Below are 17,257 nucleotides of genomic sequence, written 5' to 3'. Positions count from 1 at the left end.
TATTATGTATACATACAAGGCGAAAAAAGATGAATAGGCCTGTGTATATGTCTATATATACATATATGTTGTTATTCATTGTTGTATTTTATATGTATATATATATAAATAAAATACAAAAATGACAATGAATAACAACATACAATATCTATAATTCACTGTTAATATAATACAGTAGTGCAATGATGCAAAGTGCAAATATGCTGGAATAAATATTGAATAACGTAACAGCTTTATACACATGATGTAGGTGAATATATACAGTGTATGCATGTATACATGTCAGTTTAAAGTATGTTCAGTATATACAGCAGCTTAGGTTGACACTGATATGTACATGTTGCAAAAAACTGTATATTTGAACAATAAAATGTAAAATTGGGTAATTTAACTGGTTACACAAATTACACAGTTACTTAGTTAAATTACAATTAATTAATTTAACCAATAAGGTTTGAAGTAAAATGAAAAGGTAAAAGCGGCTAAAAGGCTCAGAGTTGGGTGATGATTTTCCTTTAGTTACAATAGGAAACATTCACATTAACTGCATAATTCTTTAATTGTTAAAATGGAAAATAGTATGCTTGTGGCACCCTTGCCACGCGTGTGACCTCAGAGGCACGTGCGTTAGTGACGTATGGAAGGCTGAGTCCATCAGTGTACGCCTGTATATTCTATGAGCAGGGAAATCATCTAATACACGTAATACGTGGAGGTAAGGAGAGATATCTAATTAGCTAGTCCGAGTCCGAGGTTAGTGTGGCTCCATTGCCGTGTTTTGTTACCAGCCACTGTCCGTCTCTGTTTGATCCATTCCTGCGATTTCTTCCCGCTCAAAGCCGATCTTGCTGCAGGGAGGAGCGACCGGAGAGCGCAGTTGAGCTGAGCTGAGCATCACAGCCCGCATTCAAGGAAACGGGCAAACACAGCACTTTTTTTTCACTTTCCATAATGTTCTAGCCGGCGTACATTACACGTCTTAAATATATATATATATATATAATATATATATATATATATATATTTCGACGTGGACGCATATGGAAGCCGTCTGTCTTTGAGAGGCTGAGAATCTCTGCCCAGTGAAGGGAGACCCCCCCAATTGTTTCCTGCGCCAAGAACTGTTAAGACATGGTCACTACACCGCATCTGTGGTAAGGCAATACGCTTTTTTCTTCCTCTTTTCAAGCAATCTCAATGCCCGTCGTGTTTATATAAAGAAGACTACCGTGACATAACGATGCAATGTCGAATTAAGGTGCATAGCCTTTGTTTTGTATTCAGCGGCTCAGACTGACACCCCAGCAGCTCATCCTTTTGTATTTGCATCCCGAGTGAATCACCGAGGACCAGTCAGACATTACTACCTAGCTACCGCTGACTAGCTGCTGCTAGTCTGACAGGATGAGATGGCCGTGTGTCGAAACATGCATGTTCCGACATCACAGGTGCACGAGCAGGATTTAGCACCTCTAAAACATGGATGCTGTTGTGAAATAATATAACAGCCGTGCAGCTAACCCTGTAACGGGCTGTGATGATGTAGACGTAATGCGTCACTGACATTTTCACCTTTTCAACCGAGCTTCATGGCTTCCCCTGACGTCCTATTAAGACAGCTGTTCATCACATATTAGATTATTATTTATGGACGTGATCTCTTTCATAATCCTTTATATTCCACTCATTATGATGTCAGGGTTGAGGTGCCAACTAATTCAAAGTTAGCCAACTTCTGTCACTTACAGGATTGCTCCACAATATCACTCTGCCCCATTTTTTCAACTGAAGGTCAGCCAGTGACTTTGCAGTTGTTTAAAATAGCCTCGAATCACATAAATTAAAGAACAGCAGAGGGGACTGGAAAGCTGGATGCAATTTGTAGTTTGTCACTGGCACGCTTTCTTGAATGGATGTTACTTTGATCAGCAATGCTGATTGATTTTCTGATATATTTCTTGGCTCGGCCTGAAGAACCCTCCTGCTGAAGGTCTACCCATCCCATTTAAATGCAATCTTTGCAGAGCTTTATGTGCCTTATCCTTTAATGGAGGGAGAGAGGATGAAATAGAGGCCAATCTCACTGTGATGCTCAAAATATCGAATTCAGATTGTCTTTTGTGCCACCTGTCATTAATACTGACAGTGTGAGTAAATCAGATTATTGCTCCTTCTTACTCTTTTAATTAGCGGACACATTCAAGCACAAAGTTCATTACAAATGGAAGCAGTTGCCAGACCCATATAAGGCTGTAAGGCCTAGGAGTCGTGGATAGCTGTTCCTTTGGTTTGCTTCAATGATTATCTTTTTCATTCTCTGTTATCTTTTTAGTTATTTAATTAAAATGTATGGAAGTGTAGTGCTTGGCATTATTCAAAATGTATAGATACAAGTGTCAACTTGATTTGAAGTTTTAAAAACAAAATAATACGTTCTATTATACCTTCATTTGCTAAAGCGGTTTTTTTTAGCACTTCACAAATAAAGCCAAACATCTCAAATGCATCGATGTAAGACTAAAAATGTGAATGCTTCCTGTGTAAAACCAGAGAATAACTTTGTCTAAATAAGACACCGTATGAAGTCCACAAATCATGGTTTCCACGAGGCAACAACTGACAGGATCAGTGCCAACTCTTAGTTCTTAACAGTTCCCAATATGGGCACAAGTCAGTCAGTACTTAAAAAGTATTGCAGTGTGATACCCAGCTCTACCTAGGTGATGTAATGTGTGCAGTGCAGGATGAACTGGCTCTGTCCAGTTAGTGTTATTTAAAAAAAGAAAGATAAAAAAGACAGGCCTATTTCAAAGAGAGGTGTTGCTCACTGCTTCCAGATGTAACGCAAGATCTACATCTTTTTAGCCTGCTATTGTACACCCAGGTAGATGGTCAAAACACTGCTGTGCTGATCGATATGCATTATTAGCTAGTTGTACATTCAGACAATAATTGTCCTCAAAGATCCTGTAATATAATCCTGGGACACGACTGAGTCTGCTGTCGTTGGCTACTTTAATTATGCAACAGAGAGGGGAGTTCAACAAACTTGGTTCACTGTAGAGCGCTGGTCGATAATGTGATATTGTGGGTAGCTTGGATGTGGTGACAACACGAACATGAATGTCTATTATCCCCCACTAAGGCACGGTTACCATCGTGTGTCATCGTATTACATGCTTGTGATGAGGGATGCCGTTACCATTTGTGTGGTTATATGTTTAATTACATGTTTAATTAGTTACAGCAGCAAACATCCGGATATACAGTAGAAAGTGGTCTTCATTTATTTTTCCTATTATTTTTCGCCGGTTTGTTTTTTGGGTCTTGCAGTTCTTCTTGACATATCTAAATCTAAAAGTTTATTTTCTTCATCCCTCAGATCTCACAGAGCAAGGCACACAGATAGTGGGATTACCGCAGTCCTCTCTAGAAAGCTCTGCGTTGCTCGGCCTGGCTTGACCCACATCAGGACAGATAATAGTCCCTGCTTTATTCGTGATACTCTCTATTGATCCCCGCGGGAGAAATTTGACTTCTCTCTCGCCGCCCCCTAAGGTCACAGCACATATTCAGCTACAAAAAGCCCCGGAGCCTGTAGGAATTTAGCATGTTGTTGATGTTCAAAGACATTTCAGTGGAGCAGATTGCTGTTTTTCCCGAAGCTGGTGGTTGTCTCTACGCCACCCTGCTAAAACTCCATAAAGGTGCGCTCAACGTTGTTCTCTTAAAGTAAGAGGGAGTCATGGAAGTTGAATAATTCACCTGCATTTTTCATATGATCACAGGCACTGTAACTGTGTTTGTAACCATACTTGGTTGTTGGACCATAGAAAGTACTCACCAATCTAACATTCCTGCTTGCAGTAGTTTGTAATCATGCTACACAGCGTTTCATTTGCTCAGTTGATGCTCTGAAACAGGCAGACTTGGTCATTTCTATTTACTCTGAAATTCAGAATCAGTCTAGCAGAGCATGAACTAAATAAGTAATTGGATGCACAGGTTAGGGAGGTACACATTCTGTATGTGGTACATATATTAATTATAATGTTTTTAAAATACCATGCTTCCTGCCACTTTCTCAGTATCTGTTATCCTAACCCAGGGTTGATCCCAGAGATAGAGAGGTGTTGGTATAGGGTTGTAACGCCTTATGAAAGTCGATTATCAGACTGTGTTCATACAGTCCATGTTAATAATTAATTCTTCCTTTAGGGGTTAATGTAACATGGTATACTGGTGCTATACAACATCGTTACATGCTATGTAACTATAGTTACATGTTTATTGTTATGATTCGGTTCTCATTCCTTTATGGGTCATTGAAACTAGTAATTGTAATAGTGTAATCTCCTACACTGGGATATTTTGTGATCGTACTGTGAACATCTCATACCATTGCAACCGTAGTTGGCAACAGCTAAAGGAATTTAATAATTAATTATATCGCTCATCCTGCTGTCTCTGAAAAAAGATGCTCATCTACTTTAAATTATTGGCAGATAGATTTAATTAAGATTGAATCACTTGTTAATGGATGATCAACTGGATCTGGTCGAAACAGTTTGGATCTTCATGTCAGTGAACAAGATTGAATGGCAATGGCATAATAAGCCTCATGTAGCAGTGAATGTGTTAAAGTTGTTCAGGTTTGGTGACATTTTACTCCAACTTGCGGCGTTGGGAGAATGTCAGAAGGACCGTTCTGCAGACTGTTGCATACTAGTGCCATTGTTGCTTTATCTGAGTGAAGGCTCCCCTTTGTCCAGAAGGGTCTCGAAACATCCCAACCACGTCCGAATATCTGGAGCTCAGAATCACACTGTCGCTAAAGGAGTTTGAGCATAAAGTGCATCAATAGAAAACTCCACGTAATATTGGAAAAGTTTGATTTGAACTAAATGATGTAAGAGTTTGTAAGATGTTTCATATTTGTATGTCATGTTTTGAATACGAGTGGCCAGATCTCCAGTATAAACTGTATTCTTTTTGCACATGGAGTCCTTTTCGGTCTTCACTTTAAAAAGAACCTCTGCATTACTGCACTGATAGCATGCTATTCACATTACAGCACACACACTTCTCATTTAACAATCACAGATTTGTGAGGTCAGTAGAGTTTGGTTTTACTTTGTGCTCGAGGTCTTGACCGGGTGCATGATGAGTGTCGCTGTCGCGTCCACATGTCAGGGCCTGCTTTGGCCTCCTGCTTAAAGGACCATAATCATGGTGACTGGATTTAGAAGATTAAGCTCATGACTAATTAAGTCCAGGTGCCCAACATGGTACCTGGATTCGTATGGAGCAACACAGCTGTCCATCTAAACAGGAGTCAAGCGGACACCTACACGTCGGTGTCCTCAAATTTAAGAATCCTGCACTTATATTTCCGAGCGTTTACTGTGGCTGGCTTTGCTTGGCACTACTGGTTTAATTGGCAGATTAATCGATCACCAAAATCATTGTTAGTTGCAGCCCTACATTAGTGAATGGAAGTGTTTGGATGCATGTACAGTGTAACAGCAAGTACATCGTGTTGACGGTGACAAAGTTATATTCTGTGTTCTGCAAAAGCAAACTGTTTTGTGTTTCACTTCTACTTACAGCAGCTTTAAATCTTTTCTGGCATCTTTCCTCACGTGCTGATAGACGCCTGCTTATGTCTTTAATTCACAGTAAATGTCACTGAAAGGACTCCAAATTCAAGCTTACAAACCAGATTGAACAATGTAATAAAATAGTGAAGTGTTCACTGGAAGTACCTTCTGCTTGCTTATTAGGTCAAGGAGAGTGGATATATTAAATAGGCTATCCGAATGGACTTAACGCCTTCCCTTACAGTAGCTTCGATCCTCGTTGGCTTTAAACAGGGCGGGGATGATGACGTTGTTAAGGGATCTGAATTATAGATTATAGTGTGTGAGTATACTGCACGGTTGCATGTGAGAGTGCATAATGCTGAAGTGAGCAGTGCTGCTTAGTGGACTCAGGGAGTTTCCCTGACAAATGGGAGAGCCTGAGAGAATAGACGCAGCCTGTAGTTAGAACCACAGGCTGCTCTGAGTTGTATACAATGCCTGAGAACACATACATGTGTATCACTGCCACACTTTTCTTTATCACTCTTTTTAGATTTTGAATTTAGCGTCATATAGTGGCCAAAATAACAATAACGTTGTACAATTATATAATAATATATATAATAAAATGTCAAAACATGTACAACAGTAGATGTGGAACATTTAGCAATATAGTTTTGTGTCATGATATAGCTAACAATTATTTTCTTAATATCTCAATATAAACAGGCAAAAATATCTGACATCATTTCTTAAAATCTAAGGTAATGTAATTGCATTTTTTCTGTTACTTTTGACAAACAATCCAAAACCCAAAGATCTTCAGTTCACTATCACAAAAGATAAAAAAATAAATCACCAAATTCTCACAATTGAGACGCTATAACCCAGGTGTATTTAGCATTATCGCCTAAAAACTTATTTAAATGATTAATTCATTATTAGAATAGTTGATGGATTCATTTTCTGTCAATCAACTATTCAATTTAATCACCAAATAGTTTCAGATTTGAGCAGAATATTGTATTATAGAGTAGCTACACACCACTTAACAAAGCACACCAGTGCGACAATGCTTTCCTCCATACATGATTTATTGAGGAGCTAATATTCATTGTGAAAATAAACAACAAACTTTTTGTTCATAATATCCACATTATATGTATAAGTCTCCCAACCCGCTCCTGCGTGTTGTACTACATGTTCTGAACGTTATCACCAAAGTTAACATTGAGGTATTTGATCAAAGATATTGGGCTATTTGTCCTTTTGTAAAGGTCCAATAACATCCTCAGTATCTCACCAAGTGTCTCATTTTGTAAATCAAACCGGGTTTGTTTATCTGTTTGTTTTGCACTATCTTGCAATGGATGTATGTTTTATCAGCACCTCCTCAGAGCTTAGACGATCACACAGCACCACTGCAGGAAAGTATTATGTGTGTCAGCACGGAGCGATACAGTGCCTGACTAATGACTAAAACGAGCACTCCCCTTTGCTATCTGAACATATCTAGTATATTTACTCAAAATATACCACGTATAAATACATACAATGACTGAGCTTGTATAGTTTAAACCACTGGAGTTTTTACTCTACGAGTGTCGGCTTGCGTTGTGTGTGTGTATAAGCTGGTTTAAACTAGTTATCACCGGTTTGTGACCATACAGTAAAGCTGTAGATGCTTTCTTATATTACTTTGTATCCTCATCTCATTGCCACCATTATCATAGCTGTAATTAATGTTTATGATTTATGTTGCAAACACAGTCCTGTGGGTTGATCTTAATGTTCTGCAGTGTGTCTACAGTGAGATTGACGGGCAGATCTTTCACATGTCCTGATTGTGAGCACAGTTCAGTGCCCGTACAAAGATGGAGGGGCGGAGTGATTCTTTTTTTTATTATCGATTAATCTGCCGAATATTGTATTCATTATTCATTTGGTCTGTACAAGATTAGAACATTTTTCTAGAGCCCAAAGTGACGTCATCAAATGTCTCGTTTTTGTCTGAGCAACAGTCAAAAACCCAAAGATATCAAATTCACTATAATTTCAGCCATTTCTCCCATTTGAGAAGCTGAAACTGACAAAGTTTTGATATCTTACCTTGAGAAAATGACAATTATCTAAATAGCTGCCAATTAATTTTCTGATGAACAACTACCTACTTATAATTGCAGCTCTTCAAAGTGTTTGAGATTTAACTGAAGTAAGTGGACGTCACACAGTTAGAGGCACAAGGCAATATAGGTTCAAACTGAAACGATTAGTCGATTACTCGATTTGTCGATCGTAAAACAATTTCTCGTGTTCAGCTTCTCAAATGGGAAGAGTTCCAGCACCAACCTCAAGGCTTATCCAGTAATGCACATGTAATGAGGAGAATCTTAAAACCCCATGCTTCAAAGAATAGCTCAGGGCGCCTCGACTGAGCATCTGTGAGTTATTAAAATTGATGGAGGATAGTTCTGAAAGCCTAGTAGAGGCTCACACACTCATTTCTTCAAGGAGCAAACTACTAGCTCACGAGTTGTTTGATTAATGACAGCGTGGCTCTTGTGTCTGCTGGTATAAACAACAGCACTGTGTTAGAATGAGGAAGGCGAAGTAGACGCTATAGTGTAACCTCCTGACCTTATTGTCTTTCAGATGAACAGCGAGCAGTGAGCGTGAGGAAACTGTCAGAGGATGTTCCTGATCTGAAGGAGATCCGCAGAGCCAACTGGTGCCCATCATGTCTCACCACCAACACTACCAGCGAGGCCCCCACGGCCGCACCATGAGCTCTGAGGATAGGAACTTCACGCCAGTCAACAAATCTTCCACGCCGGTTCACAAGAGCGTCTCCTCCTCTTCTTCTTCCCAGCGCGACAGCCGGCAGGTAATGTCCAGGCTACATTAGGAATCCATATAGAAATAGTTTCTAGAGATTGAAGAACTTTGAATTATTGTAGCTCGAGCAGCGGTAATATAGGGAGGAGTGAATATTATTTGTCTGCTGCAGTCTTCTGTCAGTGTCATCCTGTTGTGAGGCAGTTTACGCAACACAAAAACAGATAGAAGGGAACTGCCAGGAAAGCATGGTAAAGCATGAAATCAGCGTTTTAAGTGTGTGAAAAAAACCAGTCAAAACTATTATGACTCATTTTTCATAGAATCAGCTCCCTCAAAGTGTCTCTGCCAGTGTTTTATGTGTGCAGTCTTTTCCCTGTAGGGATGTCCTTTGTTGACTAAAGCTGTACAGACATTGTACGTTTTTTATTAATCTTTGGACATCGTGTTAACCTAATTTAATCTGACTTTCTGCACCACAAAGATGTATGACCTCTGTGTTCAAACCGTACAGATGAATCACAACGTGGGTGCTCACACTGAACATAAACACGGTTTTGTCTATTGACGGTTCCAATAAAGCTTATTCAAACAAGATGAATGCATCCTCAACAACAGAAAGGCAACATTTCTTCATACAATTCTACTGTAAATGGAGAAATATTTACAGATAGCTGAGAAGATGCAGACAATATCTTTTGCCAGTGTATAACTACACAAGCCAGAGCAATAGTACTGCACAATTGCATGCCAGAGTTACATCCAATAGTTACAACCAGATTATTGATCGTTCAGACAATTATTTAGGCGTTGTGAACAGCAAACAACAATCGATTCTACTAATTCAAGGTTCCTTTGACTAATTAAAAAGTCAAATTGTTTCTCTATTCAGCATTCAGAAGAATCTCTTCTGATAATGACTAATGGTTAATAGTTCCTTCCCTCTGAAAAAATAAACTAAGACTATCAACCCTACAAGACTTTACCTACTGATTAAATGACTAATCAGCTGAAATAGAGCCTAATTCCCCGATTAGTAAGTAAAAACCTTGCAGAGGCATGGTCAACAATGAGATGCACTCTTATTTCACAGTTCATGGGACAAGTGCTTAAACTTAACCCCTGCAGTAAGCCATCTGAAGCCCCCAGCCCTTCTTAACTCACTGGGTTGCTGTGTCACTGTGGCCGCGCAGAAACCGGACACCGAAACTGGAATCTCTGACATCACAGCTTTTCCGTCGGCACTGGGTTATGAATATTTCATGAGGGACAGGCGGAGGCTTGGTGCTCCACTGAACATGTGGCACGCTCTGGTATGCTGTGTCGGGAGCCCAGCTTGTGTCTGAGGGAGATGGCTCCCGGAGAAAAAAGGGAGTTGGTTTTGAGAAATGGGGCCTGTTTGAAGCGCACAGTAGCCTGCCGCTTGATGAGGCCGACAGTTAACCCTTCAGTTCATCGTTCCTTTCTTTCATATCGCTTCTGATAACAAGGCCGTCACGGCTGAAAGGGTTCAGCATTTAATTTCCCAGACGCTCCATAATCCAAAAGCCAGCTGAATCTGAGAGCAAGGTTATCTGCTAGCGCTGCTTTACTTATTCTCTTTTAATGTGTTTAATGAAGTCAAGTACCATTTAATGAGGCAGCCGTTAGATACCAATAGTGTCTACTTGACAGATACCAAAAGTATTTGTCAAGTAGATTCCCTCGAATGTTGTAAACCTGCTTGATCAAGACTTCAAGAGTCAGCTGTGTATTGAAGGAATCAGCAGCACCTCATGAATTGGGAATTAGTTCTTGATTGTTGCAGCTGTTCAGTGTTATGATGGAGCAGAGTTCGCTCAGCGATGATCCAGACACTTGGTGTGTAAACTACAGAGGCAGGTGCATCGCTCAAAACACAAAGTTACAAATCCTCTTGTGTTCGATTCAGCCGTCTCAGGGTTTCGGCTCACATAGATTATTATTATTACAAAACATGACAAAACAACTCAACACAAGGTTTTGTTAGTAGCTGTTCTGGAGCTTTCGATTGTATCACACTGTCTTCCTCAGCAGGTAAAGTTTTCCCAGTTTTTATAGCTCAAATTTCAATTTTTCACATCTATGTTGCCTTAAAAGTTCATTTTCGACCTTGGAAACTGTAATTATGAAAAAACAATCTTACAACAAGGTCCATTTTGGAGCTGTTCTGGATCTTTTAGTCATATAACATGATTTCTGTGACTGAAGCTCTATAACGGCCACTAAATTGACCTTGTGGTGGGACTGAACTACTGTTCCCAAGGTCAAGAATGGACTTTTATGAATACATATTTTAAAAGTGACTCTGACAACATTGCTAAGTTGTTTGCGAGGACGTCTGCAGCCTAGATAAGTGTCTCTAATGCCTTCTCTTGATAGAAAGTACGCACTGCCACGTTCTTTTTAACCTTAATAATAGTTTTCCTGCATCACTGTCTGCTTAGTGTGTTCTGTGCAGGAAGCTTTCAACGATATTGTGTCGGTGGACCGCTGTAAAGGACTATGCAGTGCAGTATATCTTCCCCAGGGATATAGTGAGGGGGCACCGAAGACGCTGAGAAAAGACCTTAGCTAGCTTGGCTGCGGCTCAGTTTTTGAGGAAAAATGAGAGCGAGGCATTTTGTGAAGGGAAAGCCTTAATAAGATCCAGCCCCCATTTTCTAATCAATACATGTCACTTTCCCTCTCTGCTGATGACTACTGTTCACTCTGGAGACCCCCGTGAGAGCAATTAAAGGCAACACCTGCAGTTAGCACACACACACACACACACACACACACACTTATGGTTTGTGGATCAAGAAATATCACATCGATTCAGGATGTCGCCTGCAACTATCACTTTTCGTCTCTTGTCATTTCCTGTTAGGATGAGATGTTTTCGGTTTGGAGACAGTAGAAGGAAAAGATGGAACCACAAGCTCTGTTTGCGGCTAATATTTAAGAAAAGATCGCTTTTTATTTCTGAGAGTAGCTAAATTAATGATTATCAGTTGCTCTAAGGTCAGATAGTTGCTGTTTTCATGGTAATGACAACATACTGGTGTTACTGTAGATGAAAGAATGATGGAGCACTTGTATTGACAGCTGCATAAATCAGTATCTTCCCTCCTGCAGAGACATCTTCTTTTATTTATTGTATGCTCAGGTTATCATCATGTCTAATGTGCTGGTTTGACATGTATGGTAATATAATGTTCCTCAGCACATAACAGACCAACTCACGAACACGAGATGATAGAATGAAAAATAAACTGGAATATGAAATGTGTAAAAAAACCACGATAACACACATTTGGTTTTGATCTTAGATTTGGCACAATCCATGCAGGTGGTGCATATCTTTCAATAAATATTTATGGAGCTGCCATGACATAAACCTTCTAAACTCCTTTTTTATATTGTCTAATATCAGGAGATTGTGGTATATTGTCTGATATATTGTCAGAAATGATGCCATGGATAAAAAAGTCCTGTATTCAGAGTCAGATTGATACCCAAGTGAAAATATACATTTCTAAAGGGATCACTACTCATTGGTCCAAATCTTGACTGAAAACAAAAGAGGCCCCTCAAAAATAAAAATAGTTCTTAGGTTTGTTTTAAATTGTACTTTAAAGGTTCAATGTTTAAATTCTGGCAAATTTAAACTTAAAACAGTTAAACAATGAACTAACATCATCAACAGGATGTGAGGAATTAACAGAGTTGACGTTTTGTCAAAGACGTCTACATGTTGTGTTGCAGAGATATCTACTGAAATCAGCAGTCTAACTTACTTCCGTTTTACTTCAGTTTGGTCGACTTTTGGTATTCTTGCTCACTGACTGACTGACTGACTGACTGACTGACTGACTGACTGACTGACTGACTGACTGACTGACTGACTGACTGACTGACTGACTGACTGACTGACTGACTGACTGACTGACTGACTGACTGACAGGAGTACATGCAATACACAATATAAAGAATACATTGGAGTACAATAAATATGCCAAACTACTACAAGTAACATATGAACATTAGAGATTGTATGGACCCAGTTTAGAGGTGAAATACTGCCTCCTATTCCTTTGGAGCAGGTGGCTCAGAATTACACACTGAACCTTTAAGCGTGTTTTCAAGAAAATACATAAAAATACAGATTAATCATTTGACGTAATATAAATATTGCTGTGACTGGACGTTACCCTTTTCTTGTTAGGGTTGCATAGGATTGTTTCCTGGCACAAACACATTCAACTCAGGGTCAAACATGCTAGTGAGAGGACGTTGAGTGAAGATTTCTTTTTCACATCTAACTACTATTTCCAAGGTCAAGAATGACGCTTTGTGTTTCAGTAAATAACTCAAGTTCCCCTCCACTTCCTCAGTTATGCAAACATGTTTTCATTGAATCAGCCTCAGCATCTCTCCTACAAGTCAGCAGGTCATATGTGGACTGATGTGTAACTGTATCTGTGGTGTTTACACAGAGCGTGAGACTGTGCTTATACGCAGTCTGTCTCTCAGGGTGTTACCTTCTCATCCATGGGGCAGCCCACCCTCCTACTCTAAGCTTTACTGCTGTGCCAGTCAGACACTGCAGTGAAATCCATCCTCACAACAATTCCTCTGTGGTTCTTAGTTGTTAGAAAATCATTGTCAGGTGGTAATTGTGGAAGACGAGGTGTGAACAAGTTACAGCTATTCTCACAGTGTATCCTTACACAGAATATTCTTTCACAAGTACAACAGGATACCACATACAGTGCGTTGCAATATGAATGATTTAGACATACATAATGATGAGGCTAGTAAAAATACACACAGTGAAAAGATTTGAAATGTATTCATCTTAAAACTAAAGGAAGGTCATCTAAAGTATCGAAAAAATAATATGTTAATTAGGTTTAGGGTTGTATAGACCCGTACTGTGTACATACACTCAAAACAATCGAAGAACCAGGTAAAACCAATAAGAACTTCAATTTAGATCATGTGAACATTTAGAAAAGGGGCATACAATAAATGTTTTATTCAACATCCAACAATTCTTAACATAACATTTTTCCCTCCTCACATTGTCAATGCTCTCCACATGATGGGCAGAATGTGACTGTGTGCTTTCTGCAGATGTAATTCTTGCATTTCACACAATTCACGCAGTTCTTGTTTTACTGAATGGAACAAGGCGCTCGTCTACAGTAACACGGGGACCAGGATTTTACAACAAAGGAAGAAATTCGACCCATTTATCCCATACATCTCTGATCGCAGCTGGTTTGTCTCTTTCACGTCGACCAGCTCTGGTGTCACGGTTGTCAAATCGAATCACCCGAGATATCATGTGAAATGACTCCAGAGACATTGTTGCTCTAAAGATTGGCCTTCCCCCTTGACTTGCACACTGCGGCTAATACCAGGATTACAATGTCTGCATGCAAGTCAATCTGATCCAGTGGCTTCCATGTCTCTTGACATACACGCCTCCCCTCCAAGTTGGTCATGTCCAGTATGATCCTCTCTATTGGTGGGGATATGAAGAGCTGAAATGCTGATTGAATATCATCAACTCGTGTGGCAGCAAACCTTGTATGGCCTGGAGTCATTTTGATGACATTGGAAGATGACTGTCTGCCTCGGCTTTGGTGTGGGGATGTTGACCATTTTATGTTGCCATCTTTAGATGCCCATGTCACTTCTGTCGAGGATTCCTTGGTTTTCATCTGATGGAGAGACTACGGCAGGATCGTCCTCTGAATCATCTTCATCGTAGCAATATTCATACTCCGGATCGTCAATAGTATTGTCCTCGGTCTCTGAAGGATCCTCTGTCTCTGAAACCTCTTCCTCTTCCTCTACATCACTATCACAGTCCAGAATCTGTGATAAAGCTTCTTCAGTTGAAGATCTTTTGGAGCTCATTTTTTTGTGTGTGTCTCAGAGAGATGACATTACAACACTGACAAGGACACGCGTGAGAAAGCTAACTCCTCCACCTAATCTACACACACACCTGGTTCTAAATGGGTGTTCAGAGCCAGTCAATATGTAAACAAATGCAATCAAAATAAAGTGCATCAGAGAGGCATGAACTACTAGCTACCTACCCACATGAAAGTGTCTGGGTCAAAATGACCTGCAACATCATCTTTGTATACAAACTCTGCGCAGACCTTCCACTACACATCTAAGTGTTCAGATATTACACCTCAGTTCATGACCCTAAATGAGGAAAAGTCACAACATTTCAGGAAGAAAATTACAAGTTAACCAGATCTTTGGTCAACTCAAAACCTGAAATGGGTCAAATGAACCCTTAACATAATACAAGGGTGAAGAGATTATTTATTAATCAATTGAAAGACTCAGATTACCACCTCTCCACTACCTTCACCTGAATGCAGCCTTTCACTCAGTCTTTCAGCAGTCAGCAACAGTCGTGTTGTTACACTACACGTAGGTCCATGTCTGTGGGGGAAGCAGATGTGTAAAAGGAACTTCACTTCATCAGAAGTGGGCTGTTGTACTGATATTTATAGTTCTGATTTAGCCTAAGGTGTCCCCAAGGAGTGTTTGTCCTCTCTCCTGCTAAGGGAGACCTCAACTGTAATGGTGCGATTCATTGCAGCATTACAAAGTCTACTGTGCTACAGCGTCACTGCATGTGTTGGATGCCAGAAGAACTGACCCAGGATTGATTTAGTTGATGATTTGGATTATAAAAGTAATGTTACTACTGTAACCATGTTGTCCCACTGGAGACAAACAAGAAACAAAGGCAAAATGCTCAATCAAGTCAAAGTTATCCAGCATCAAACGAACACGCTCGTGGAGCAAACCTTTTGAAATCTTGACATAGAAAAAGCCTGCCAAAAGATCCTCCATTAAAGGGGTAAACTCTCCAAGAGGGACCGGCCCATTCAACTTTAAATTATTCTGAGATCAATGAACGTGAGCAGAGTGCAGGAAATCACTTTGGCTTAATTCAGTTCTCTTTTCAGGGTCAAATAACAAAAGCAAATCCTCTGACTGCAGCAGCACTTTCCATATAAACCAATAGTTGGCATATACTTTGTCATTTATGTGGAGGCAGAGGTTGAGCTGACTTGCTCCTCCTGAAGAATTTGTTGATTTATATCGTTAATGGTTCGGATCTTAAAACGATGCTCAGGAAAGTGCATTGGAATTGCCATATTTGCAGCACAAGCCATTCTTTATTTAGTGTAGTATTGATTTATCAATTTAGAGCCAGTTGAAAGTGTGTTTGTAATGCCGCCGGTAACACACCGGAAGTTTGTCTGAAGGGTTTCTCACAGACCGCTGCTTGTTATTGCCTCTTGGGGAGGGTGCTCGTCATGTGTAAGGCTGTTATAGTCTAAATACAGAAGCGTTGATGCATCATTACACATTATACAGTACAGTTGAGTTGTTCAACTCGCAATGACCTAATCGCTTTGGGCGTAATGAGTGGGCCGCTACCTTTTTTACGATATGATTGCTTCGAAATAGCGATGTACATTTTGATAATGAAGTTGAGCTCCTCCACTAACTGAGCAGCACGGGGCCAGGGAAAGGGGAGGGGCCGTCCTCGGCAGAGAAACATGACCTCATTATCAAACAGATCTGTTCTCCCGGCCATTAGATTAAACAAGCAGTTGTCTCCTTTTGTTAAATGTCCTGCGAGCAACGACGAGCTGTCTTGAAGGTCGCAACATCACACAGGGCGGGGAAGAGCCACGCGCTATTACCTGGGGTTACCAGAGATGCTTGTCCATGTGAAGTTGTGTGTTTTGAGCTTCAAGGCTGATTCAAGTGTGAAAATCTGACCCACTTCACCAATATTACATTTAGATGCGGTCCATTCTTATTCATACTATCGTACTTAATCTGATGGATAACTGCACAGAAACAGACGACGACACGTCATGTTGAGATATTACTACTATTGAACATATTGCAGCAAGACGAGTAGTTTTTTCTTGACTCTTGATGCTTCATTATTATCACTGTTGCTTTCTCCAGCTACAATTTTAACACACAGCTAAATACAGTTGCAGGCCTTTGACTTAGGCTTTGTATAAAGCCACTGAAAATAATTATCTTTATTACATTTAATATTAATGATCAAAAAAAGCAACATTCAAAATGAAAGTTTTAGGGAAAAAACATCCCAATATACTCTTTTTCTTAAAAAATAAATAAAGAGTTTAACTCTAAAGTCAACTAATTTGCTAATATCAGGACTGTGTATTTATTTAATGTCATTCTCACTCAAATGTTGCTAAATCCTGATTAATTTGTAATTAATTATCTGTGTATACACAAGCCTCCCCTCATGGGTGCCCGCAGGAAGAGTTCTAGTTGTTGACAAATACATTAATAAACGCTAATGTCTGCTTATCACTACATTACATTGTGTTATAAACCATTTATCAAATGTTAATATACTGCTAATAAACGGGAGGGGGGACTCAAAGTAAAGTCTTGCCATCTGGGGTAAACCAAGAGCATTCAAAAACTAACACGTAGCAAGACTGCAGAAGATACGTTTCTTGTTAACTGAAAACTTACTTTTTTGTTTTGTTTATAGAGAATTGATACCATAAAATAAATAATAAATAAATAACCAAGAAGCCTAACAACCAATAAGTAGACTGGTTGATTATAGTGGGGCAGCCCTGCTCACAAGAAGCAGATGAGACATGTACAGGGACTTTCACATGAAAATAACTTGTGAAAGACACTGAATGGATCATGTCAGGCCAGTACAGCACGGTGATGATCCATATCTGTCCCATGACATTTCTTTTACCATCAAAGCTGTGATCACA

The 17,257-nt window shown here is 39.7% G+C and overlaps 1 protein-coding gene across 1 annotated transcript in view; it reads left to right on the top strand.

Annotated features, from left to right (window-relative positions):
- The first annotated feature begins 935 nt into the window (after positions 1-935).
- Positions 936-17,257, top strand: part of osbpl6 (oxysterol binding protein-like 6) — a 34,849-nt gene continuing 18,527 nt past the window's right edge. Inside the window, 2 exon segments of the mRNA XM_029458889.1 lie at positions 936-1,154; positions 8,235-8,466. Coding sequence (XP_029314749.1) covers positions 8,320-8,466 — 147 coding nt within the window. The 5' untranslated portion in view covers positions 936-1,154; positions 8,235-8,319.

This window comes from Cottoperca gobio, chromosome 21, assembly GCF_900634415.1.
Source record: "Cottoperca gobio chromosome 21, fCotGob3.1, whole genome shotgun sequence".
NCBI lineage: Eukaryota > Metazoa > Chordata > Actinopteri > Perciformes > Bovichtidae > Cottoperca > Cottoperca gobio.
The sequence above is the reverse complement of the archived record's forward strand: the minus strand, read 5'-3'. Positions and strand labels throughout refer to the sequence as shown.